This window comes from Pan paniscus, chromosome 21 (assembly GCF_029289425.2).
Source record: "Pan paniscus chromosome 21, NHGRI_mPanPan1-v2.0_pri, whole genome shotgun sequence".
NCBI lineage: Eukaryota > Metazoa > Chordata > Mammalia > Primates > Hominidae > Pan > Pan paniscus.
The window spans coordinates 49,254,728-49,279,993 of NC_073270.2; the positions used below are offsets into that span (position 1 = coordinate 49,254,728).

At 48.9% G+C, this 25,266-nt stretch overlaps 1 protein-coding gene and 1 pseudogene across 4 annotated transcripts in view; one reads left to right on the forward strand and one right to left on the reverse strand.

The window, feature by feature from the left end:
* L3MBTL1 (L3MBTL histone methyl-lysine binding protein 1) overlaps window positions 1–25,266 on the forward strand; it is a 43,308-nt gene that overhangs the window by 6,923 nt on the left and 11,119 nt on the right. For all 4 annotated transcript variants that reach the window (XM_008951293.2, XM_055104512.2, XM_055104511.2 and 1 more), the window contains 16 exons: window positions 42–183; window positions 423–573; window positions 706–829; window positions 1,507–1,591; window positions 14,060–14,148; window positions 14,669–14,773; window positions 15,689–15,824; window positions 16,203–16,294; window positions 18,177–18,328; window positions 18,746–18,822; window positions 19,412–19,497; window positions 19,688–19,798; window positions 20,232–20,346; window positions 21,241–21,340; window positions 21,501–21,698; window positions 21,813–21,862. In XM_008951293.2, coding sequence (XP_008949541.2) covers window positions 42–183; window positions 423–573; window positions 706–829; window positions 1,507–1,591; window positions 14,060–14,148; window positions 14,669–14,773; window positions 15,689–15,824; window positions 16,203–16,294; window positions 18,177–18,328; window positions 18,746–18,822; window positions 19,412–19,497; window positions 19,688–19,798; window positions 20,232–20,346; window positions 21,241–21,340; window positions 21,501–21,698; window positions 21,813–21,862 — 1,813 coding nt within the window. The remainder of the gene's footprint in view (window positions 1–41; window positions 184–422; window positions 574–705; window positions 830–1,506; window positions 1,592–14,059; window positions 14,149–14,668; window positions 14,774–15,688; window positions 15,825–16,202; window positions 16,295–18,176; window positions 18,329–18,745; window positions 18,823–19,411; window positions 19,498–19,687; window positions 19,799–20,231; window positions 20,347–21,240; window positions 21,341–21,500; window positions 21,699–21,812; window positions 21,863–25,266) is intronic.
* LOC129394854 (transmembrane protein 14C-like) lies at window positions 7,805–14,034 on the reverse strand (annotated as a pseudogene).

Consider the following 25,266-nt stretch of genomic DNA (forward strand, 5'->3'; position numbering starts at 1 on the left):
CCGTACGGGAGTCGCAATCCTCAGACCCTCCCGCGCTCCAGTTCCGGATAAGCGAGTATAAGCCGCTGAACATGGCGGGAGTGGAGCAGCCCCCGAGCCCCGAGCTGCGGCAGGAAGGCGTGACTGAATACGAAGATGGCGGGGCCCCGGCGGGAGATGGCGAGGCGGGCCCCCGACAGGCGGGTAGGAGCCCCGCTCCCCAGGCCCTGAGCTGGGCCCTGTGCGGGTGGGGCGAGGCCTGAGCCCCAGAAGGTTCGGGGGCGGGGCCCGGGGCCCGGGGTGGTCCTGGGGTGGAGAAGGCTGGAGGAGGCCATCCGATGCGGAGATGGACCCAGGCGGAGGCAGGGCCTGAGGGGGCGTGGGCGGAGCCTGAGTGTGGCTGCTATGGGGAGGGAGGCCTGAGGCCCATTTGGCCCCCGCAGAGGACCACCCCCAGAATCCTCCAGAAGATCCCAATCAGGACCCCCCAGAGGATGATAGCACCTGTCAGTGCCAGGCGTGCGGGCCTCACCAAGCCGCGGGTCCAGATCTTGGTTCCTCTAATGATGGCTGCCCTCAGCTGTTCCAGGAGCGGTAAGGGGAGGAGGTCGCAGCCCTACTTGCTCCACCTTCAGCCCCCAAAGCCTCATTCCTGTTCAGGGGTTAGGAGAGGGGCTGGGTGGTGCAGGGCGGGTGGTTCTTTCCCTAAGGCTGGCCCTTCCTCAGGTCAGTCATAGTGGAGAACTCCTCAGGCTCTACCAGCGCTTCTGAGCTCCTCAAACCCATGAAGAAGAGGAAGCGCAGGGAATACCAGAGCCCATCAGAGGAGGAGTCGGAGCCAGAGGCCATGGTAGGAAGAGGGCAGTGGGGAAGGGAGCGGGAAGCTATAGCCTATGCCTCAATTCCCACTGTCCCCTCCATCAATCCAGATTATGGAGCTGGGCCAGAGAAGACATGCATAATGACTCACTCATCATATTTTGGGGTCCCATCCTGAGTTAGGTCCTATACCTGGTTGAAGGGAAATGAATTAATCACTCTCTTGATTTTCCAGAGCTCCCATCTCAGTTTAGTGTCAAGGTTAAGACATAGTCAGGTGAACTAGCACCCAAAGTACATGTGCAGGCAGCTGGAAAACTCCATCACTGGAGTCCAGTGCCTAGGCCAAAGGCCGGGGAACACCCAGGGCTCTAGCTGCAGAAGCTGGAAGGGACAGAGCATGAATTCTACTGGGCGTGTAAGAGCATCACAAAGGAAGTTTTTGTGTACTCAGTTTGTCTACCAGATAATAAGGAGAGTTGTAGTCAGGCTGTTTAATTAGGATGTGCATGCTCATGTGAGTCTGTGCTCAAGTGATAGGGGGATGTCTGCTGGAGCTGCACTCCTGCTGGCGGCCTAGAAGAAATTCTGCCTGTTTGGGGCAGAACACCACATGGCCAGAGAGCCAGGTAGGGGCCAGGATCAGACCCTAGGGCTTCATCCCAAACCATGAGGAGAAGAAGCTGGGATCAGGCTTGCCTTCTACAGGAGAAGCAAGAAGAAGGAAAGGACCCAGAGGGACAACCCACTGCTAGCACCCCAGAGAGTGAGGAGTGGAGCAGCAGCCAGCCTGGTACGGTGGCTTGTGTGTATATATATTCGTGTGAGGTGTGTATATACCTTTGGAGGTGTGAGGCTGAGAATGTGGGTTATGATTGTGATGGTAGGTTGTACATGCATAAATGAGCATGAGTTAGTGTGTGTGAAAGAGAGAGAGACAGTGAGAGACTATTTTGGGTTTGTGTATTAGTGTATGTGTTTTCTTGGGAGTTATATCATGTGTTTGTTTATCCTCTATTATCCAGTCATGACTAGGCCCCAGTGCCAGGGAGATCTTGGCTCAATTTTTGAAGACTTGAGTAACTTTTACTGGCACCACATGTCATTGCTTCTCTTTAGTGGTGGGGCAAGCCTGCACTGGTCATTGGTCTAACATTCCTGTTTGGAACCCTATTCTCACTCTTTGATTCTAAGAAAAATGGAGCAGAGGTCATTCATATCTCCAACCTTCAGGCCTTCTCAATTACCATCTCCACATTCCCACGTGACAACTGTCAACTGTAGCTAAGTAGCATACTTGTAATCACATAGATACTGTGTAGCAGTTTGTTTAATGTCTCTCTTCTGCCCTCAAAACCATCAACACAAGGACAGTATCTGTTTTTTTTTTCTTTTTTAAAATATTTTAAATTAAAATTTTTGGAGGGTGACCGGGTCTTGCTCTGTTGCCCAGGCTGGAGTAAAGTGGTGCAAACACAGCTCACTGAAGCCTTGACCTCCTAGGCTCAAGCAGTCTTCCACTTCAACCTCCTGAGTAGCTGGGACCACAGGTGCATGCCACCATGCATGGCTAATTTTTTTAATTTTTTTATAGAGATGGGGATCTTACTTTGTTGCTCAGGCTGGTCTCGAACTCCTGGGCTCAAGCAGTCCTCCTGCCTAGGCTTCCCAAAGTTCTGGGATTACAGGTGTGAGGTACCACGCCTGGCCGTCTTTTTTTTTTTTTTTCTTTGAGACGGAGTTTCACTCTGTTGCCCAGGCTAGAGTGCAGTAGCGCCATCTTGGCTCATTGCAACCTCCACCTCTTGGGTTCCAGCAATTCTTCTGCCTCAGTCTCCTGAGTAGCTGGGACTACAGGCACATGCCACCACATGTGGCTAATTTTTGTGTTAATAGAGACAGGGTTTCACCATGTTGGCCAGGCTGGTCTCGAACTCTTACCTCAGGTTATCTGCCCACCTCAGCCTCCCAAGTGGTGGGATTACAGGAGTGAGCCAAGGCACCCAGCCTTTTTTTTAATTTTAATTTTTAATTTAAGAAATGGAGTTTCACTCTATTGCCCAAGCTGGCATGTAGAGCTGTTCACAGACACACTACAGCCTGGGACTCCTGGGCTCAAGGGATCCTCCTGCCCCAGCCTCCTGAGTAGCAGCGATTATAGGCATGTGCCATTGCACTTGGTTCTTGTATCTGTTTTATTAATCATTTTATCCCTGGTGCTTAGCTAGAGCCTGGTATGGAATAGGTTCTCAATCAGTGTTTGTTCAGTGGATGAATGGATTGAATGGATGATTGTATGTTGATGGTTTCTCTTGGACTATGGCTTAGTTGCCTCAGTCACTGTCTTTCCCGTCCCACAGAGAACCAGACAGATGAGGTCATTTCTTAGGACATTATCCTGCCTTGATGGATCCAGTGCCAGCTGGAGGAGCCCAATCTGCACCCAGGGCTCTGAACTTTTTATAGTGCTTCTTCCAACTTCTGCCCATTGTAGCTAAACCAGAACTTCACTATTATGTCTCACCCATGGTATTCATATCAGAAGGCAAAGGTTTAGCTCTCTTTGGTTTATGGCCTCTTAAGACTTATGCAGAGGAAAGAAGCAGTGTCTTAACTCCTGTGGGCTCAACTGCTGTATCTTACTTAGATAAATAGATTCATAAATCAACATTCTTTTAGCTGGGTCCTGTTGACCAGTACAAATCTTTTGAAGCATACTACTCACTGTCTCAACTGTGAATATTAGTGTGACATTTTCCCCCAACGCCTTTTTTTTTTTTTCGTTTTCCAAGGAAAGAAACTGTATCAGTAGACAGAAGTTTGCATCTGTGACTGAAATGTTTTCTCATTTTCAGAGTCTTCTGACAGAAGAATCTGGGGGATAGGAATGGGGGTTGGGATTGCTTGAGTTTCTTGTATGTGGGAAGAATCTATGTTTGAGCTATACTCTATTTGGCAGTTTGATGGCCAGCTGTTCAATTCACGTCCCACAGACCTGACATACCTAGTGCTGACGGAGTGCTCCAGTAGTTTAAGAGTTAAAAACATGTGACTCATATGCCCATTCGGGCCTTCTGTCTCATAGATCTTCTCCTTTTCGATAACCATATTTTGTGAATGATGATTTTCTAACACACCATTGCAAGTTTCTACAACTTACTTAGTCGTTAATAGATATTCTGACTGTGTTCACAGTTATAGTAGTCCCCTTTTATCTGCAGGGAATACATTCCAAGAACCCCAGTGGACGCTTGAAACCATGGATAGTACTGAACCCTATGGATACTGTGTTTTTTCCTATCCATACCTACGATAAAGGTATGATAAATAATACACTTTAAGGCCGGGCACGGTGGCTCATGCCTGTAATCCTAGCACTTTGGGAGGCTGAGGCAGGCGGATCATGAGGTAGGAGTTTGAGACCACCCTGGCCAACATGGTGAAACCCCATCTCTACTAAAAATACAAAAAAAAAAAAAAAAAAAAAGCCAGGCATGGTGGCTCGCGCCTGTAATCTCAGCTACTCGGGAGGGTGAGGCAGGAGAATTGCTTGAACCTGGGAGGAGGAGGTTGCAGTGAGCCGAGATTGCGCCACTGCACTCCAACCTAGGCAACAGACCAAGACTCTGTCTCAGGGGAAAAAAAAAGAAAAAAAAGAATACACTTTAAGGCTAGGCATGGTCCCTGTAATCCCAGCACTTTGGGAGGCTGAGGTGGATGGATCACTTGAGCTCAGGAATTCGAGACCAGCCCAGGTAACATGGTGAAACCCTGTCTCTGCAAAAAATACAAATATTAGCTGGGCATGGTGGTGAGCATCTGTGGTCCCAGCTACTTGGGAGGCTGAGGCTGGAGAATCGCTTGAACCCAGGAGGCAGAGGTTGCAGTGAGCCGAGAGTGCACCACTGCACTCCACCCTGTGTGACAGAAGGAAACCCTGACTCAAAAAAAAAAAAAAAAAAAAAAGGCTGGGCGCAGTGGCTCACTCCTGTAATCCCAGCACTTTGGGAGGCCGAAGCGGGCGGATCACCTGAGGTCGGGAGTTCGAGAGCAGCCTGACCAACATGGAGAAACCCCATCTCTACTAAAAATACAAAATTAGCCAGGCATGGCGTCGCATGCCTATAATCCCAGCTACTTAGGAGCCTGAGGCAGGAGAATCGCTTGAACCTGGGAGGCGGAGGATGCAGTGAGTTGAGATCGTGCCATTGCATTCCAGCCTAGGCAACAAGAGCAAAACTCCATCTCAAAAAAGAAAAAGAGATGAGGTCTTGCTGTATTGCCCAGGCTGGAGTACAGTAGTGATTCACAATGCAGTCATAGCACGTTGTAGCCTCAAGCTCCTGGGCTCAAGGGATCCTTCTACTTAAGCCTTCTGAGTAACTGGGACTACAGGCACCCTGCTCTTGGTTTTTTGTTTTTTCTAAATGGTGTCTTTTAAGGAGCAGAAAGTTCGTTTTGATGGTGCCCAATTTGTCAATTTTTTAATGATTAGTGCTTTTTCCATACAGTTTTATAAGGTACCGGTTCTTAATAGCTTTATTGAGATATAATTCACACACCATACAATTCATCCATTTGAAGTGTACAATTCAGTGGGTTTTTTTTTGGTGTATTCACAGAGTTCTGTAACCATCACCAAAACATTTCCATCACTCCCAAAAGAAGTCCTATATATCTATTAGCCATCATTCCCCCTAAAGACCACCAGCAGTCTGCTTTCTGTATACCAGATTTGCCTATTTTGGACATTTCATATAAATGGAATTATATATTGTGGTTTTGTATGCCTGGCTCTTCACTTAGCACAATGTTTTCAAGGTTTACATATTTTAGGCTGTATGTGCTTCTTTTTATTGCTGAATAATATTCCATTGTATGGGCATACCACACTTTGTTTATTCATCAGTTGATGGACATATGGATTGCTTCTACTTTTGTGCTATTATGAATAATGCCAGTATGAACATTTGTATACAAGTTTTTGTGTGGACATATGGACTCATTTTTCTTGGGTATATACTTAGGGGCGGAATTGTTCAGCCATATGGTAACTCCATGTTTAGCCTTTTGAGGAACTGTCACACTGTTTTTCAAAGTGTCTGTACCATTTTACATTCCCACCAGCAGTATATGAGGATTCCAGTTTATCCCCATCTTCACCAATGCTTGTTATTATCTTTTTTATTATGGTCATTCTAGAGGTTATCAAGTGGTATCTCATTGTGGTTTTGATTTGCATTTCCCTGATGGCTAATGATGTTAGCATGTTTTCATGTGCTTATTTGCCATTTATATATTTTCTTTGGAGAAATGTCTATTCAGATCCTTGCCCATTTTTAAATTGGGTTTAAAAAACAGATTTTATATTGAAATACAAGGACTGCCATATGGAGTTGGTGAACAAGTTGAGAATATGAGTGTGTAATTCAGTACCAGACATGGATCAGTATGCTACTTAAAGCAGCACTTACTTAACTGTGGTCCTTAATCTAAGTTCACATGCAAAATTCTGTGACTTGTTTATGTGAATTGTCCATGGCTTTCATTACATTTTCAAAAAGGGTCCATTTATACTTCCTAGAAACCAAAGGCAATTTTAATGGCTGACACCAGGTAAACAATAGACTATAACATTTTGGAGCCCAGCCTCTTCAGTTTGGTGTTCCCAGGCGTAGATCCCTATAAGGCACATGTTAAACATAAGTATCAGGCTCTTGGTTAAACTTTCAGTGTCTTAAAATGAACTGATTCTGAATTGGCTAACCATGCTCTATAGGAGAGGCAAACACACAAATATCTCTGTAGCAAATTGAAAGCAAAAAGACCCAGCACATAGTGGTACCCTGATGACTGCTTGTAATTAATTGATTCTTGAATCTTGGCATTCTGTTCTTCCCTTTACATTTTCTGTAGACATTGTAGTGAAAGGTCTAGAGCCATTAATTTTTTAATTATCTATACTGAGATAACTGAAAGTATGCTGAAGAAGCTTCCCGAAGGAATAAGAAAGGAAAGAAGATGGGAGGGAAGTACTGTGTTGGTTTCTAGGTTTGCACCATTGAGGAGCAGGGTTGAGGCAGGAGGAGGAAGAAGAATAGAGCTAAGAGAGTGTGGTAAGAAAGAAATGCCAAGATGGAATGGGTGGTTGGGAGCACATGAAGATCAAGAGTTGAAGAATAAGAATAGGTCATTGGATTTTGACCTTAGTAACTGAAGAGAGCAATTTCACTAGTGTGTAGAGGTAGGCATGAGACTAGGTGATTAAGAAAGGAATTCATCAAAAGGGCGTAAAGTTCATAATACCCCCTTTTAATTATTTTATTTTTTATCATTATTTTTAGAGACAGGGTCTTACTGTGTTGCCCAGACTGGCCTTAAACTCCTGAGTGCAAGCAATCCTCCTGCCTCAGCCTTCTGAGTAGCTGGGACTGCAGGCATACACCACTGCACCTGGCTCCCCTTTTTTATTTATAGTAAACTTTATTTTCACTGATATTCCATTTAACGTAATTTCAAAGTAGCTCTGTGCCCTAAGATGAGCAAAAGAACAGATATCCTAAATATCATAAGAGATTTTCTTCACACTGTTTCTCTGAGCGCAGCATGAGGTTTCAGAGCCCCCAGTGTTGCCACTTAACATTTTATTCCTTGAGATTTTACCTATAAGATAAAGAAAGAGGCCGGGTGCAGTGGCTCACGCCTATAATCCCTGCACTTTGGGAGGCCGAGGCGGGTGGATCACGAGGTCAGGAGATTGAGACCATCCTGGCCAACATGGTGAAACCCCATCTCTACTAAGAATACAAAAATTAGCCAGGCGTGGGGGCGGGCGCCTGTAGTCCCAGCTACTCAGGAGGCTAAGGCAGGAGAATCACTTAAACCCGTGAACCGGAGGTTGCAGTGAGCTGAGATGGCTTCACTGCACTCCCGTCTGGGCGACAGAGCAAAACTCCGTCTCAAAAAAATGATACAGAAAGAAGATATAATATCAATACACAAGAATCAAACTGTATTAGGGTATCTGTGGGATTGTAATGGTAACTGAGTTTTTCCCTGCTAAGTTTTTTTTTTTTTGGAGACAGGATCTGGCTCTATCACCCAGGCTGGAGTGCAGAGGTGCGACGTCCGCTCACTGTGACCCCCGCCTTGCAAGACTCAAGCCATCCTCCCTCCTTAGCCTTCTGAGTAGCTGAGACTACAGGCGCACACCACCATGCCTGGCTAATTTTTGTATTTTTGTAGAGACAGGGTTCCGCCATGTTGCCCAGGCTAGTCTCAAACTCATGATCTCAAGCTGTCTGTCCGCCTTGGCCTCCCAAAGTGCTAGGATTACAGGCATGAGCCACTGCGCCCGGCCAATGGTGTCTTTTTTTTTTTTTTTTTTCTAAAGTAAAATGTCAGATGGCCGGGCATGGTAGCTCACGTCTGTAATCCCAGCACTTTAGTAGGCCAAGGCAGGTGGATCACTTGAGCTCAGGAGTTTGAGACCAGCCTGGTTAACATGGCGAATCCCATCGCTAATAAGAATACAAAAAAAAAAAATTAGCTGGGCATGGTGGTGCACGCCTGTAATCCCAGCTACTCAGGAGGTTGAGGCAGGAGAATCACTTGAACCTGGGAAACGGAAGTTGCAGTGAGCCGAGATCCACCACTGCACTCCAGCCTGGGTGACAGAGTGAGACCCTGTCTCAAAAAATAATAATAAAAATAAATAAAGTAAAATGTCAGAATATGCAAAAATGCTGTACTTATTTCTGTTAATACCTTGAAAATAGTGGAAGTTTGAAGATTTTTAATTCTTAAAGAGTCCAAGCCGGAAGATGACTGCTACTGATGGGGTTTGTTCAACGTACTGATTCCAAGCTTGGCGACCATCAGCAAACTGGTACCTGCAGTTAAACCTGGAGACATAAATTTTCCAGAGTGGTAGAATCTCATTCCCATAATGCCAGCCAAGGTCTCAGACGTAGCAAGGAAAACCCAAGCATCCCTTGGATCCTGAGAGCTGATAAGCACCCAGGCCTGTTAAACCCCCAGAGAGGAATAGCATTCTACCTGCTTTTGCATAGTCAGTGATCCCTCCAGCAATCAGTGCTGCCTAGCCAAAACCCAAACCAGTGCAAAGGCACTAGTGGACCAGTATCCTGCGGCATTGTTCTCTTCTCACCCTGTCCTGTGCAGACAGTAGACTATAGCAGGCCTGCATTTGCACTGCTCTCCTGAAGGTCTGTACTGGTCAACAAGATCTCCTTATCCTTTTAATATCTATAGGACATTTTAAAATTTCTCTTATTTTCTTTTTATTTTTGACTTTTTTTAAAGATAGAAATAGGGGAGGCCAAGGCGGGCGAATTGCCTGAGGTCAGGAGTTTGAGACCAGCCTGGCCAACATGGTGAAACCCCATCTCTACTAAAAATACCAAAAATTAGCTGGGCGTGGTGGCGCATACCTGTAATCCCAGCTACTCGGGAGACTGAGGCAGGATAATCACTTGAACCGGGGAGGCGGAGGTTGCAGTGAGCTGAGATCGTGCCACTGCACTCCAACCTGGGTGACAGTGAGACTCCATCTCAAAAAAAAAAAAAAAAAAAGAAACAGGATGTCACTATGTTGGCCAGGCTGGTCTGGAACTCCTGGCCTTAAGCAATCCTCCTACCTCAGCCTCCCAGAGTTTTTCTTTGTTTATTAATCAGTCTTTCCAGAAACTTACTAATTTTATTTGTCTTTTAAAAAAAATTTATTTCCATTTTCTTTGGGTTAATTTTACTTTTCTAACTTCATGAGACAGATTTATTTTGATTTTTAAATTTCATTAATTTTAGCCATCCTCCTTTTCTAATATGTTTATTTAAGGCTGTCATTTTCCTCTAAATACTGCTTTGGCTGCATCTCAGTTTTTGATACATAGTTATTTCCATCGTTGTTCTTTTATTTAACAAATACTAAGTGCCTCCTATGTACCAGATAGTGGGCTAGATGCTAAGAGTTCAGAGTAAGCAAAACACAGTACTAGCACTTAATGAGCTCATAATCTAGTTGCAGAAATAGATATGTCAACAGATTATTATGTAACCATATAATAAGTGTTATGTTTGAGGTATGTAAATACGAGGGGCTGTCACAGAACAAACTCTGCCTGCTGGAGTATAGAAAGGTTCCATGGGGTAGATGGGATGATATTCATCCATCCATCCACTCATCCATCCATCCATCCTTATAGTCATTTAACAAGCATTTGTTGTGCATCTATTTTATGTAAGTCTTGTGCTAGGTGCTGGAACTATGGCTACGTCTTGAAGGATGTGAAAAAAATAGGCTAATAGAACAAGGTGGGGGTGGGATTTTAAAGCAGAAGTATCAACCTATGCAAAGGCACAGAGGCACAGGGGCATGGAAATGCATGATGAAGCTGGCATGATGGGGAGTAGCTAGTTCACCAAGGCTGTGTGTGGTGTGGAAAGGTGTTTAGATTTTTGGGTTTTGGGTTGGAAATGAGAAGCCATGGAACTTAAAGAAAATAAACACGTTTTTTCATTTGATATGTATTCTGGCAGTAGAATAAGTGTGAGGCAGAGACCAGTTAAGAGGCTTTTGGACTAGGCTCAAAGCAAGGACAGTAAATGTGGAGAGATGGATATAGATCCAAGAGATAACTAGGAGTTGGAATCAGTAGAATGGAAGGATCCTGGGGAGTTAAAAAAAAAAAAAAAGGCATAAAGTATCACTTCCAAGTTTCTGGCTTGCGTGACTGGATGAATGGATGGTGGTGCCATTGACTAGGGTAACGAATACCGAAAGGGCCACAGGCTTTGGCAGAGAAGTTACAAGTTTGGTTTTAGATCAGGCTGAGCTTGCCAAAGAAAGTGCTATCCAAGAGCATCTGGTCTAAGGAAGCAGGAATAAACAAAGGAGCATTTCTGGAAGTGGAGAGAGGATCAGTGCCACCGCTAGCCAATATGGTACCTTTGTACAAGTTATTAAAAAAAAGCATCTCTCCTGGGCAGACCAATTAGAAAAGGGCAACCTTTCTTCACAGTAGACTCAGCCACTTGGCTTGGCAGAAAGCCCAGGATGGATTTTAGCCCCATTCACACCCTTGGCTGGGCACCTATGTATAGTGCACAGATTATACAACCATACACAGGAGCCTTGGGACTTACTTGGGTTTAGGGATGTGCCTAAGGGCTCAGCCCATTGTTCAACAATAGAAAAAGGAGGCAGGAAACTGAATTTGGCTGGGGGGGTTGGTCAGGGAAGGAATCTAGTAATTGCTGAAGGATTTGGTGGTCAGGCCTCTTTCCAGTGGATTACATTGAATCTTGTCCTCACCTGTGAAAGGGGTTACTATGAGCCCTCCCTATCATCTAAGGGCATTATGAGGACTCAAGGAGACCATGTATATGAAGTCTTTCCGGCATCTCTGTACCCCCAATTTCTAGTACCAGACATGGCACATAGGTTTAACCATTAAATGGTAAAAGGAATGGTGAAGGTCAAATGAAGAGGTGCATAGTGGTAAACTGAAGAATGTATACTTGGTAAGTGTTGTGACTAGTGAGCAAATATGAAGATAGTACAGGCCCAGGGAGGGACATCTTCAGGGGACCAGTGGTAAGAGATAATGGCAGATAAAGAGGGTGTTGGTCAGAGGTGTCTGCTGTGGCATGGGGGTCTCAGAGCTTGGTCTCTGGAGTATGGGTAAAGGGAAGCAAGCTGAGAATTGAAGCACCAAAGAGCAGCAGAGGCGCCTGAGACAAGAAATCTGGCAGGTAGTCAGCCCCTTAGCTGATGTTACGGTTTGGGAAGAGTGAGGCAAAAAGAAGAAAGTCATCCAGGGAGGAAGAAATGGCTGTTGGGAAGGGTTCTGTCATAGTAGAAGAGATTTGGGAAAAGTGAAGAGGTCTTATGCATGATGATGTGGAATCCCAGTGGCAAGAAACAGCAGGATGATGGCATCCTGAAGTCTACTCTCTCTTCTCTTTGCCCTACTCAGTAAGAATGGAGGAAGACTGAGTGGGAGAACTGGAGGGTTTCTTGAGGGAACATAGTAGGTGATATGTTATACTCAGGACAAAGGATAGCCGGAAGAGATGAGCTCTAGATTGGTTTCCGCGTAGGTCCTTGAGAGTTTGATAGCTTGCTTGATCCACTGATGAACAAAATATCTGTTGTGACCCAACTGGATCAGGCAGTTGAGATCTCAAGGTTTGGTACAGTGTCTGAGGAATTTAGGCAGCTGCAAGACAGGTGCTTCTAGGCTGAGTGCGGTGGTTCATGCCTGTAATCCCAGCACTTTGGGAGGCCAAGGCAGGCGGATCACCTGAGGTCAGGAGTTACTGGCCAACATGGTGAAACCCCGTCTCTACTAAAGATTTAAAAAATAGCCATGTGTAGTGGTGGGCACCTGTAATCTCTACTCGGAGGCTGAGGTAGGAGAATGGCTTGAACCTGGGAGGCAGAAGCTGCATTGAACTGAGATTGCACCACTGCACTGCAGCCTGGGCGACAGAGTGAGACTCTGTCTCAAAACAGACAAACAAAAACAAAAAACAGGTGCCTCTAGCCACTTAGGTCCCAACTAAAGCAAAAAGGGAAAAAGCATCTTCCTGAGAGACAGACCACTCCAAGCCTGAATTATCCAGGGTAGTAGCCAAGAGAAGCAGAGCTAGAATCCAGTCCTACAGCCTTAGTGAAGACCCAGGAAGCACTGGTAACAGAAGTCCAGCACTCTGTATTTCATAAGGATCTTTTATACATAGATCTGACTTAATCATCATAGTGATCCTGTATGGTGGGTATCTGCATTTCACAGATGACAAAATAGAGGTGTAGAAGTTTCTAGAAGAAGCTGGAGCTATTTACCTAAGGGATATGAATTGATTCTTGTGAGTTGTTACGTCTTTAGTTGTCTGTAGCCTTCGATTGGAGGCAGCTCATGCTAATCTGGTCAGCCTACATGTAACTGAATATTCTAGCCTTTAAAGGGTGTTTGTCCTCTGTTAGAGGCTAGGACTCCACCTCAGGTTAGATGGAAGGTGCTGCAGGAGTATTCATCTCCCTCCCCAGGACCCTGAGACTTGGAGGCATGGACAGGACCTGGGCTGTAGGTCCTGACCATAGTGTATGTGTGTTAGTGTATGTGTGTGTGCACATAGGCTGTGTGTGTGCACATAGGCTGTGTGTGTGCACATAGGCTGTGTGTGTCTGGGAGGGCTGTGGAATCAGTATATCCACTCTGGGGGTACCCATCAAGCACACATATACACATTTGTGTAAGTCTCTGTAAGTGTTCAGGGGAAGAAGGATCAAAAAAGTGTTTCTTTTTTTTTTTTTTTTTTGAGACAGGGGCTCCCTCTGTCACCCAGACTGGAGTGCAGTGGCATGTTCTCGGCTCACTGCAGCCCCCGCCTCCTGGATTCAAGCAATTCTTCTGCCTCAGCCTCCCAAGTAGCTGGGACTACAGGCGTGTGCCACCACGCCTGGATAATTTTTGGTTTTTTGTTTGTTTTTTGAGACAGAGTCTTGCCCTGTTGCCCAGGCTGGAATGCAGTGGTGCGATCTTGGCTCACTGCAACTTCTGCCTCCCAGGTTCAAGCAATTCTCCTGCCTCAGCCTCCCGAGTAGCTGGGATTACAGGCATGTACCACCACGCCCAACTAATTTTTGTATTTTTAGTGGAGACGGGGTTTCACCATGTTGGCCAGGCTGGTCTCGAACTCCTGACCTCAAGTGATTCACCTGCCTCGGCCTCCCAAAGTGCTGGGATTACAGGCGTGAGCTACCATGCCCAGCCGTGTTTCTTGTTTCTCCCAACCCTTCCACTTCTTCCTATTTTCATGTTTTCTCTCTCATTTCTCTTTTTCCTCTCCTTTCCTTGTGAGTTTAGATGGCATTGTGATTAAGTTCTCTGGCACAGGACTTGTCACTCAGCTTTGTCATGTCAGAGGACAGGGTCCCTCTGTGGCTGAGACTTTGTAACTTCAGTCAATTGCTGAATAATCCAAAGTACTTCTGCTGACAGTGGCCTGAGCGGGTGGGGGGGAAGTGACGGGCAGAATTTGGTGTAGCCACACCTGAGACTGAGCCTCCCCTCAGCCCCGTGTCTGGCACCATCATGGTGGGTGGGACCAGAGGGTACATGTGAACACAGACAAAGATTTGTTTTGGGGGTGAAGGTAGAGCTTGGTCAGGGGAAGCTGAAGAAAGTCATATATCAGGAACAGCCCAGGAGTTAGCCTGTCTGTCCCCTTTCCACAGCAACAGGTGAGAAGAAGGAATGCTGGTCGTGGGAGTCCTACCTAGAGGAGCAGAAGGCCATTACTGCTCCAGTCAGCCTCTTCCAGGACGTGAGTTGGACAATTTCCCCGTAGGAACAGCTTGTCTTCCTAGCCTAGGGACACACCACCAACCTCAGGCCTTCTGGCGTTTTCTGTGTCAGGCATGCCTCAGTGGACTGGCAGAATGGAAAGGGAGAGACTGTTTAGGGGCCCAGAGTGGAAAAGGGCCCGCCATAAGGGGCTGGCAGGGTGGGAAGAAACAGAGAGGTGGAAGCTAGGCTCACTCATCACTGGGCCTGCAGACTTTTGAATTCTGGTGACTTCTACTCAATTCAGCATTGATCTTTCCATGACTTTGGTGAGAGGGAGCCCTTGAGTCCAGCCCTGACTCACCCACATTTTTCAAGGGACCTGGGAGATATTCTCTCTCTCTCTCTCTCTAGATCCCTGTAGTAACGATCCCCAAATAAGTTGCCCCTTTGGAAATACCAGGCGGGTGGGGCCTAAAGGCAGCTCCTTCACCCCAAGCCCACTAGGCAAGGATAAGGCTGGATGGAAGCTGGGTCCTCTCCACTCTGTGCGTTGACAGTCCCAGGCAGTCACTCACAACAAGAATGGCTTCAAACTGGGCATGAAGTTGGAAGGCATTGACCCTCAACACCCGTCCATGTACTTCATCCTCACCGTGGCTGAGGTGAGCTGGGGCTTGGTACCACCTTTCTGATGATGTCTCTCAGTGCAGATTGATGGATCTTGCTGGGGACATAGAAGGAAACACCTCCCTCCCCTCAGAGCACACACAATCTAGTAGTGGATGAAGCTGGAATACATAGAAAGCTTAAAACAACAAAAACCAGATGGAGTTCATGGGACAGTCCTGTTACTGGATGAATGTATACTGTCCACTCTGGGGGAGCTTGAGGAGATCCCGAGGGCCAGGGATGTTGGCATGAGTCAAACAAGGTCCTTGTCCTCTAGGAGCTCACAGTTGTCTGGGGAATCAGCCAAATAAACATGTCGGTGACATGCCACAGGGGTGGCAGCAGACTTGAGCTGGGAGGCACAGTTGGGTCAGTTCTGTCTGAGGAGCAGCAAAAGCATAGAGGAAGGGCCTCCTTTGCAGAGTCTTGAGAGATAAGTTGTGAATAAGGAGGGAGCTCCAGGCAGAAGGAGCAAAGTGGGCAAAAGCCCTGGGGCACGGAACAGACTGCTACCTTCAAGGAATTGCCACTAGCTCAGCAAGACTGGAAGCAGAGTGCGAGTGGGGAGCAGTGAGAGAAGGTAGCAGAGGGAACGGTCATCAGGAGCCCTCAGCAGTCCTGAGCCTTGGTGGCTGCCCTCGGAATTCTGTCCAGGGCTCAAAAGGGCAGGAAACTGTCATAGGGTCCACCTCCCTTGCATCCAGAACTCAGGGCTCATGAGTACATGAACTGTCCTCACTGTAGAATAGGACAGGATGGGGTACAATTGGGAGGAAAGAAAGGTGGGGTTGGGGAACCTGCTAGCGTTAGAGCCCCTGAGACCACCAGACTGGGCCAGGAGAGGTGAGGGAGATGGGAAGTGGGGCATCTCCTGACATTGGAGTTCCTGATTCCCCTCATGGGGCCAGGTATGTGGCTATCGCCTACGCCTGCACTTTGATGGGTATTCTGAGTGCCATGACTTCTGGGTCAATGCCAACTCCCCTGACATTCACCCTGCTGGCTGGTTCGAGAAGACGGGCCACAAGCTGCAGCCTCCCAAAGGTAAGGCCTAGCTGGGTTGGTCACAGTGAGGCAGTGAGTCCTCAGACCCTTCGCTTCTTCCCCTTGGGTCCCCGGCTTCCAGCTCTTTTGTTTTCTGACCCTGTACCCTGTTCCAAAGCCAGCCTCTCTTCATCGCATCCTGATGACTCTGCGCTGGGGCCAAGCTGACCAGAAGCCCTAGAACTTCCGCTTTGCACTTGCCCTTTGAGTGTCTACTCAAGTCGTGTCCTGCTTCAGTAGTGGGGGATCCCTGGGCAAGTTCTTGAGGGTTGGGGGGAGGTCCTCAGGCATGCCTGATTCTGCTGCTTCACTGTGGGGTGCCCTCGCTGTGGCCCAGCCTCTGCACGGCGCTCTGTTCATCCCCCTCGAGGGGCCTAGGTTACAAGGAGGAGGAGTTCAGCTGGAGCCAGTACCTGCGCAGCACAAGAGCTCAGGCTGCCCCCAAGCACCTGTTTGTGAGCCAGAGCCACGTGAGTGCCCCTGAGTGAGAGTGGATGTCACTCCCATGTGCCAGAGTTCACTGCAGCTGGCCCAGGGTATCTGACTCATCAGAAGGGAGCTCATGTGCTGGTTCTCTCAGCTTTGTTCTGATCTCTCATATCAGATGGGAGGGGCACAGCTGGGCAGGGTCCAGGGCCAGAGATGGGAAGCTGGTTATAGGTTTTTCCCGACTTCCCTCCCTCCTTTGCTACTGCAGATACCCTGTCCTCACATCCCCTTGGAGCCCCTGGCCCACTACCCTAGTCTGAGCACCGAGATGTCATTGCTCATATATTTTTGCTTTGGCTTGCTCTGCAGTTCTTTGGTGTAAGGTCAATGCCTCTATCCTGGGAGCTTCTTTTTCTTTCCTTTTGCCCAACATTGAGACTCTTCCATTTATTTCCAACAATTCATCCCTTGTCCTTTCCTCTGTTCAAGGCAGCTGGCAGCTTATCCAGCAGTTAAAGTATCTCATAATCCCAACCAAAAGGCCTAAGAGATACAGGGAGCCTCCATTAAAAATATCATACTGGACCAGGTGTGGCGGCTCATGCCTGTAATCCCAGCACTTTGGGAGGCTGACGCGGGTGGATCACCTGAGGTCAGGAGTTCAAGACCAGCCTGGGCAACATGGTGAAACCCCCGTCTCTACTAAAAATATAAAAAATTAGCTGGGCGTGGTGGTGGGCATCTGTAATCCCAGCTACTCAGGAGGCTGAGGCAGGAGAATCGCTTGAACCTGGGGGCGGAAGTTGCAGTGAGCCAAGATCACGCCATTGCACTCCGGTCTCAGCAACAAGAACGAAACTCCGTCTCAAAAAAAAGAAGTATATATCAGTCTTACTGGCTGGGTGCGGTGGCTCACACCTGTAATTCCAGTACTTTGGGAGGCTGAGGCGGGAGGATCACTTGAGCCCAGGAGTTTGAGACCAGCGTAGGCAACATAGTGAGACCCCATCTGTACAAAAAATGTCATTAAATTATTAGCTGGGCATGGTGCATGTGCCTGTAGTCCTAGATACCACAGTAGCTAGCTGAACTGGGAGGATTGTTTGAGCCCAGGAATTCGAGGCTACAGCAAGCTATGATTGTACCACTGTACCCCAGCCTGGGCGACAGAGTGAGACCCTGTGTCTAAAGAAAAAAAACCATATTGAATGTCTAGAGTTCCCCTGGGCCCAGGACTCCACCATGCTCTTCAGGCAGAGACAGTTACTCCCCTACCCCAGTCCAGCCCCAGAGTTCATACTTGCAAGTTCCCAGGTGACAGGTGGGGTCCTGCCTGCTGTTGTGACAACGAATGCCGACTTTTAATTCAAACTATTTAAATACTGGCCCCGCCATTGACTAGCATTGTGTTCTGGGCCAAGTGATTTAACTTCTTAAATGGGAATAGGGTTGTTGTAAAGGTCCAAGGAGGTGATGTCTTTTGAAGCTTACATGGCAGGTACTCAGTTTATACTGGTTCCCTGTCTGCCTCTATGCCATAGATGTCCGCTGTTTCTTCCCAGCCACCCCACTGTTGCCACAACTGCCTCAGGACAAGCTGGGAAGGGCTTGTCTGGGTAGGGAAGATTTATACTTGGTTCACCAGGTTCTTTGGGCGAACGCATAGCCTCCTTCCAGGCACTTACCTTCTGACACAAGCCAGGCCTCTGAGTGCACCTTGGAGGCCAGAGGTTCCTGAGTGCCTCAGGGCTCAGGTTATGATTCTGCCCTGGAGGGCCCTCTTTCCCAGCTTATTTCTCCTTCCTTTCTCACTGCCCACACCCCAGGCTTTCCTAGAGAACCTATTCCTTTGTTTGCCAATGGGCTCTGGGCTGGTCTTAGCCAGCTTGGCCCTGGCCGTGGCAGCTCCTTTTTTTCCCCTAGAGTCCCCCACCCCTGGGCTTCCAGGTGGGCATGAAGCTGGAGGCTGTTGACCGCATGAACCCGTCCCTTGTCTGCGTGGCCAGTGTGACCGATGTGGTGGACAGCCGCTTCCTGGTGCACTTTGACAACTGGGATGATACTTATGACTACTGGTAGTAGGAGGGCCCAGACTTGGCCTCAGGGGGTGAGGGGATGGCAGGGGGCAACTGCTTTCATATCTCAGGTACCATGTGGCACCACTCAGTCCAGTTCTGACATTCAGATCTTCCTCCGGTTGGAAGATAATTGAATTGAGCTTTATCATAAGAAATACAGCTCAATATTAAATGTTTCATCTAAAAATACCATGGTTAAGATGAGCAAGCCCCTATGATTCATGATTTTCCCTTAGATATTATGGTGATGGTAGAGTTTGTAATTCATGTTGCAATTTTCTAACTTTGTCCTTGCCATCTGTCTCCCTCTCACTAAGAAGTAGATGAGGGTGGGCCCTGAGCCATGCTTTCAGAGGATGGCAGGCTCAGGGCCTCAAGTTTCTCTTGGGACAGTGACATGTTCTTGGATTTCAGGTGTGATCCCAGCAGCCCCTACATCCACCCAGTGGGCTGGTGCCAGAAGCAAGGAAAGCCCCTCACCCCTCCACAAGGTGACCCTGCAGCCTGAGCAAGCCCCCTTTCCTAAGCCTGGCTCTGCTTCCCTCTCCACTGACCCCTCACCAGTAGTGCCCCAGTAGCTGGCTCTCTAGGGTCAGGGTGAGAGAACAGACATGTCCTGAAGCCTCAGCTTCTTGGCCTGGGAGTTGAGAACCCTTTGATTTTAGGAGACTCCTGTCAAACCCTGACTCCATTGGGGTTTAGGGGAAGAAAGTTACATGACCATCTCAGCAAGGAAACAGGGAATCAGAAGTAAAGAAAATGAGTCCTTCATCCTGGGAGTATTGCATTGGCCCAAATACAATAGAGATTCAAATGGGGCTGGGGTGGGAGCAACAGGCCAAGAGTGACAGGAGTCAGGGTTCCCAGACAGCCCTGTGAACTATTAGGGTGGTGCCTTGCTTGGTTCTACTAGCACCCATCTGCCTGAGGAGCCCAGTGCAAGGAGCTGGCTGTGGTGATGGTGGGAGAGATTCTACTCCAAGGGCTTCTGTCCCTTCCATGTTCCTGGTCCTGCCTGGGGGCAGAGGGCTTCCGCAGTACACCTGGGTGGCTAGACATTGCTCTCATCCTCTCCTCCAGACTACCCAGACCCTGATAACTTCTGTTGGGAGAAATATCTGGAAGAAACTGGGGCCTCTGCTGTCCCCACCTGGGCCTTCAAGGTGGTGAGTCAGTGCTCCCTGCCCCCAGAGCTGAGCTCAGAAAGACATGGAGCACTCAGCTAGCCAGGCTGGGGCCCTAGCCTTCTCCTTTGGGCAGGCCCCAGTTTCCCCAGGCACAGCATTTGGGCTCCCTCTGTGGGGCTCAGCTCTGCTGAGCTGCGCCTTGGCCTGAAGGCAGCTGTCCCCTCTGCAGCGACCCCCTCACAGCTTCCTGGTCAATATGAAGCTGGAGGCTGTGGACCGCAGGAACCCAGCCCTGATTCGCGTGGCCAGCGTGGAGGATGTGGAGGACCATCGGATAAAGGTGGCTCTGGGACCCTAGGGCTGGGAAGTGGACAGGCCAGTTGGGCAGGAATTCTGTAGACTGTTTAGAGGTCAGGGGCATCATGGCATGAGAGAGATGAAGCCAAAGATCTTGAATCTCATTCTTGCCTCATCTGTGACTTATTTTTGTGGGCTTGGACAAGTCATTTTCCCTCTCTAAGCCTTACATCATCTGTAAAATGGGCCTAATAATCCTCGTCCCACCTAAGGATTGCCAGTGGGAGATGCCAGTAACTTAATGAGTGATGCCCTTGGAAAATGTGGTGGCCAAGACTGATCATTGCAGGCTTGGCCCCTTGGTTCTTTCAATCCAGGATCTTGCTTCTGACAGGTCCCAGGGATGGGGAGAGGACCTTCTGGCTGAGCTGGGCTCCATGAGAAACGCCTGACTTCCAAGAGCCTTTCCTCCCCAGATCCACTTTGATGGCTGGAGTCATGGCTATGATTTCTGGATCGACGCTGACCACCCAGACATCCACCCTGCCGGCTGGTGCTCCAAGACAGGACATCCCCTGCAGCCTCCTCTCGGTGTGTACCCCTAGGGCACTCTGATCTTTTCCTTTCCCCCTAGGTTCTGACAGTCCTATAGTTTGCCTACAGAGCTCTGACTCCCCATGCCCAAATATGACACAGAGGGCTCTGATGCCTACCATGAGTTCCGGAATCCCCCATCTGCCCCACCCCCGGACCATCTGCTACACTAAGCAGTGCTTCTGGCTACCCCAGTTGTCGGGGTTTGGGGTGTTGAGGTGCAAAGGGGCAAGCTCACTTGGTTGCATGTGCTTCAGAGGTGGTCAGGCACCCAGGGATTTCTCTCAGCATCTAGCAGAGCCACACTGAGCGTGCACTGTTTGCTAAGGACATGATGGCTTCCTAAAGTAAATTCTGATTGTCTGTGCAGGCAGGGGTTAGAGTTCAGGTCACTGGGCTGCTCAGCCCCATTTTCACCCTTAGGACTTCCCTTCCTTATTTCCCTGCTGCAACCGTGTTTGTCTCACATGGGGTGTTGATCCTTCTTGAATGTTCTCCAAGCATAGGCAGAGCCTTAAAAAAGTTACCAAAGTCTTGGGGATGAAAACAAGAAAAAGAACTGAGAGTGACATGAATCTGCCAGATGTGGCTTCTAAGGTATGGCTACACCCAACCAGCTCTGAGTGGCTCTTCTCCCCCAGAGTTCTCTCAGAGACTGAGGGCATAGCCTGCAGGTTTCAACAAAGTATTAACATATGAGAGCTAAGCCCTCCTTACCCAGAGAGGGGCAGATATCCAGTAACACAGAATGGTGTCACAGCCAACGCAGGGCCCTCATCCTTGGGGAGTGGGTTTCTAGTGCTGATCTCCCCAGTGGAAACTGCTCCTTCCGTGCCCCACACTCCCCACCCCCAGGACTCCATGAGGACTGCCTCCTTTCTGCTCTTTTAGGACCCAGAGAGCCCAGCTCTGCCTCCCCTGGGGGCTGTCCCCCTCTCAGCTATAGGAGCCTGCCCCACACTAGGACCTCCAAATACAGCTTTCACCACCGGTGAGTGAAGGTTCCTGGTGAGAGACCCTCAGCGTTGTTTTGCACTTACTGCATGCAGGCGACTGGGGTCCACCAAAACACACTCCAGTTGGGACCAGGGCTGAGGAGGGCTCAGCGGGGACCAGTGGATTCAACCCAACTGAAGTCTCTTCTTCCCCAGGAAGTGCCCCACTCCTGGTTGCGATGGCTCTGGCCATGTCACAGGCAAGTTCACAGCTCACCATTGCCTCTCAGGCTGCCCACTGGCTGAGAGGAACCAGAGCCGGCTGAAAGCGGAGCTGTCTGACTCGGAGGCCTCAGCCCGCAAGAAGAACCTCTCAGGCTTCTCCCCAAGGAAGAAGCCTCGCCATCACGGCCGGTATGGGGGCCAGGGAATCAGGGCCCGGGCTTCCTGGGGGTGTGGGGCCTTGTAGCCTCTTGGACTGGGCCAGACACTGATTCCCTGCCATGGACCTGGTCCGTCTTTCTCCAGAATTGGACGCCCTCCGAAGTATCGAAAGATTCCGCAGGAAGATTTCCAGAGTAAGTCTGGGTTATCTGCTCCTATGTCCTCCACCACAGAGTGTTCACAGCGAGTGCTCTGTCATTGGTGGGATGAGACAGACTTCCCAGAGTGGGAGAAGCTAGAAGGAGGGCTGTGCCTCTTCGTTTGAGATACTGAGAGCGCAGAGCAGTGGCAAAAGCAGTGGAGGGGCCTTGAGTGACCTTGGGTTCCAATCTCATGTCCCCCATGGCCTTGCTGTGAGTCTGTGGGGAGGGTACAGAGCTTCTCGGGGCCTTTGGTTCTCACTGTGCAGCAAGATGATGCTCCTGCTCTTCTCTGATTCTAGGCTTCCTGGGAAGGAGGCCATGGCCATCACTTTCTACCTGTGTGACCTTAAGCAAGTCACTTAACATCTTTGAGCTTCAGTTTCCTCACTTGAGTAACTGGATAAAACCTGCCTTTCCATTGTCAATACCTGAAATAACAGTGGTTACTACCACTGCTTACTGAGCATCTACTATGGGCCAGGCACTATACCAGGTTCTTTACACATACTGTGTCTAACTCTCACAAGAGTTCTCTAACATGTATATTGTTCTTCTGTGAGAGGAGGAATGTGAGTCTCAGAGGTTGATGTCACTTGCCCAAGGTCATTCACCTTGTAAGGGGGAGAGCTGGCATTCCAACTCGGATCTGGCCTGACTCCTCCTGCTGCATGCTGCTGGTATAAGAGACATAAAGCACCTAACCCAAATGTCAGTTCACTTCTCACTCCCCTTGCACTAGCGTGCTTGCTGCTGTAACAAAAATACCATAGACTGGGTGGCTTACACAATAGAAATTTATTTTCCACAGTTCTGGAGGCCAGAAGTCCAAGATCAAGGTGTTGGCAGGCTTGATTTCTTCTGAAGCTTCCCTCCTTGGCTTGCAGATGGCTGCCTTCTTGCTGTGTTCTCACATGGTCTTTCTTCTGTGCACAAGCATTCCTGGGGTCCCATGATGTGTCCAAAGTGTCTCTTCTTGTAAGGATACCAATTGAATTGGATTAGGGCCCATCCTAATGACTTCATTTTAACTTAATCACTCTTTAAAGGCCCTTTTTCCAAATGCAGTCCCATTCAGAGGCACTGGGGGTTAGGGCTTCAGCATATGAATTTTGCGGGGACACATTTTAGCCCATAACATACTTCAGGGGGAGGGGCATAGTGGCTGAGCCCTCCCCTAGGTGGTGAATTCATCTTACATCTTCAGCCACTAGTACAGGGCCTGATGCACAGCAGGGATGCCTCAGTTGAATGGAATGCATGTCATTTTAAGGCTAAAAGAGACCTTGAGAAATCACCTGGTTTAGTGCACCTTTGGCAAGACCCAAGCTGTCCCAATTCTTCAAGAACAGTCTCTGTAACCTGGGCAGTAAGTAACATAGTGATAAAAAGCATAGCCCTGAAGTCAGACTACCTTTTACAGGCTGAGAGATCTTGGGTGGGTGACACTCCTCTCTGAGCCTCACCTTCCTCATCTGTAAAATGCTGATAATAATCGTACCCACCGTATGATGTGGTGAGAGGCTTAACTGAGATGTTCCATGTGAGGTGCTTAGCACAGCTCCCTGCCAGTATTATTAGTCTGAGTCTCTTGCCTCACCTCCTCTTGCTGTCATCTCATACTGTTTCCTCTTTGTAGGAACAGAAGCAATTTCTTCAGCCTCAGACCTGAGTGATGAGGGTCTTGGCCAGCACCTAGACCCTCAGAGTAAGGACTCCTAAGGATCAAACTGCAGTGGGCACCTCTTGTACCCATCTGTGGTACCCATGGTCAAGTCCACTGCAGGACCAAGTTCTGACCACCAGAGGGCACTTGCCTACTGTGTTCATCCCAGAATTAGGCTGTAGAATTCTTGGGAAGCTACATCTTTCCAGAGGCTGAGACTATGTCACGGAGCTGGCAAAGAAGGGCTCACCCAGATCCTTGAGGCACTTCAAGGATAGAGCAGGGGTCATTGCCCAGGTCTCACTTCCACAGGGCACCCCTGCTCTTCTAGCTGGCCTGTCACCCAGAAGAACCACTGGTCACTCTGGGTTTTGTTCCAGAGGCAACTTCTTACATGCTGGTGGGTAGACCTCCTTAGTGTAGGCTCTGAGGTTTGCTGGTGAACAATTCCATAGGAAGATCTGCCTGGAGAGGACAGGGCTTGGCTGGGCTTAGTCTTTAGGCCTAGGAGTGTCAGCTACTGAAGGAACTGAGGAGCCATGTCTGAGGAGCCATATCTGACCTGCAACTGGATGGTCTGCAGTTAGATAAGACACTGTAACTGCTGGTAAGCGCTCCTGGCCTGTGCTCTTCCCTGTGCTCTGGGGAAGAAAGATAAGGAGAAAAGCTCCCTACAAACTTGATGTTGTCTCCCAAACCCCACCCCAGGGTATGAAACCCAGATACAGGGTTTCAGAGAGGGAGTACCTGGGTGTACCAGAGGCCAAACCTGTGGCCAGGTAGATGAGGTGCTAGTGGTGCTAGCTGTCATGAGAGATGCTGAGTGTGCCCCAGACGGGCCATGAGAGGAGCTGGCTGAGCAGGGAGATGGGCTGTCTGGGGTATGGGCAGGTATTAGGATTTCGCTGATGAACAGAGAGAGCAGCAGGAAGGCAGTGGCACAGAAGTGTGGTTGGTAGGGCTGAGGATGGAATCCCAGAGGCTTTGTGGGTGAATGGAGGTGGAAAAGCCAGGCTGAAAGGCTGACACTCAGGGAGAGAGGGCAGGACAATCTGTGACCAACAGGGAGGGTCTTTGACAAGAGGGCACTTGGAGGTGCTGCATTGATGAGCATCTGGAATTAGCACCAGGAGAATAAAGAGCCAATGCTCCTGGACCATGGACAGAGGCTGGGAAAACCCCTTGGGAAAGTGGCCACATTGCACAAGGCCGGCCAAGGCTGACAGCAGTGAGTGGGGCCAGGTTTGTCAAAGCAGCCAGAGGGGGATGAAGTCCAAGTTGGCACGTGCCAGGCCCCACCAAGGGGGAGGCCAAGCTGAGCAGCATCGGTCATCAGCTCAGTACAGCTGCTTGACCTAGGAGGTTGGGGCCAGTGATCCCAGAGGCAGACCAGGAAGCAAAGCCACAGGCAACATGGAGCTGGGGAGTGGGTCAGGGATCACCCTCTAGTGCTGGCATAGGCAATAGTACAGACCGGGCTGGTGGAGGAAGGGGAGGAACTGGAGCTTGAGGCAATGGCAGTGGCCAGAGGGGTGGTCTTCAGCCTGGTCAGGGGGACTGTGATTCTGAAGCAGAATCTCCCTGGCTCTGAGAAAGTTGGTCGTGGCCCAAAAGGACTCATGAGAACAAGAGTAAACAGAGTGGACTTCTGACATCAAGGCTGAGCTTGTTTGGATGTTAAGGACCCTTTTGATGGTTGGCATCTAGAAAATTATGTCTTTAGAGATGCTGC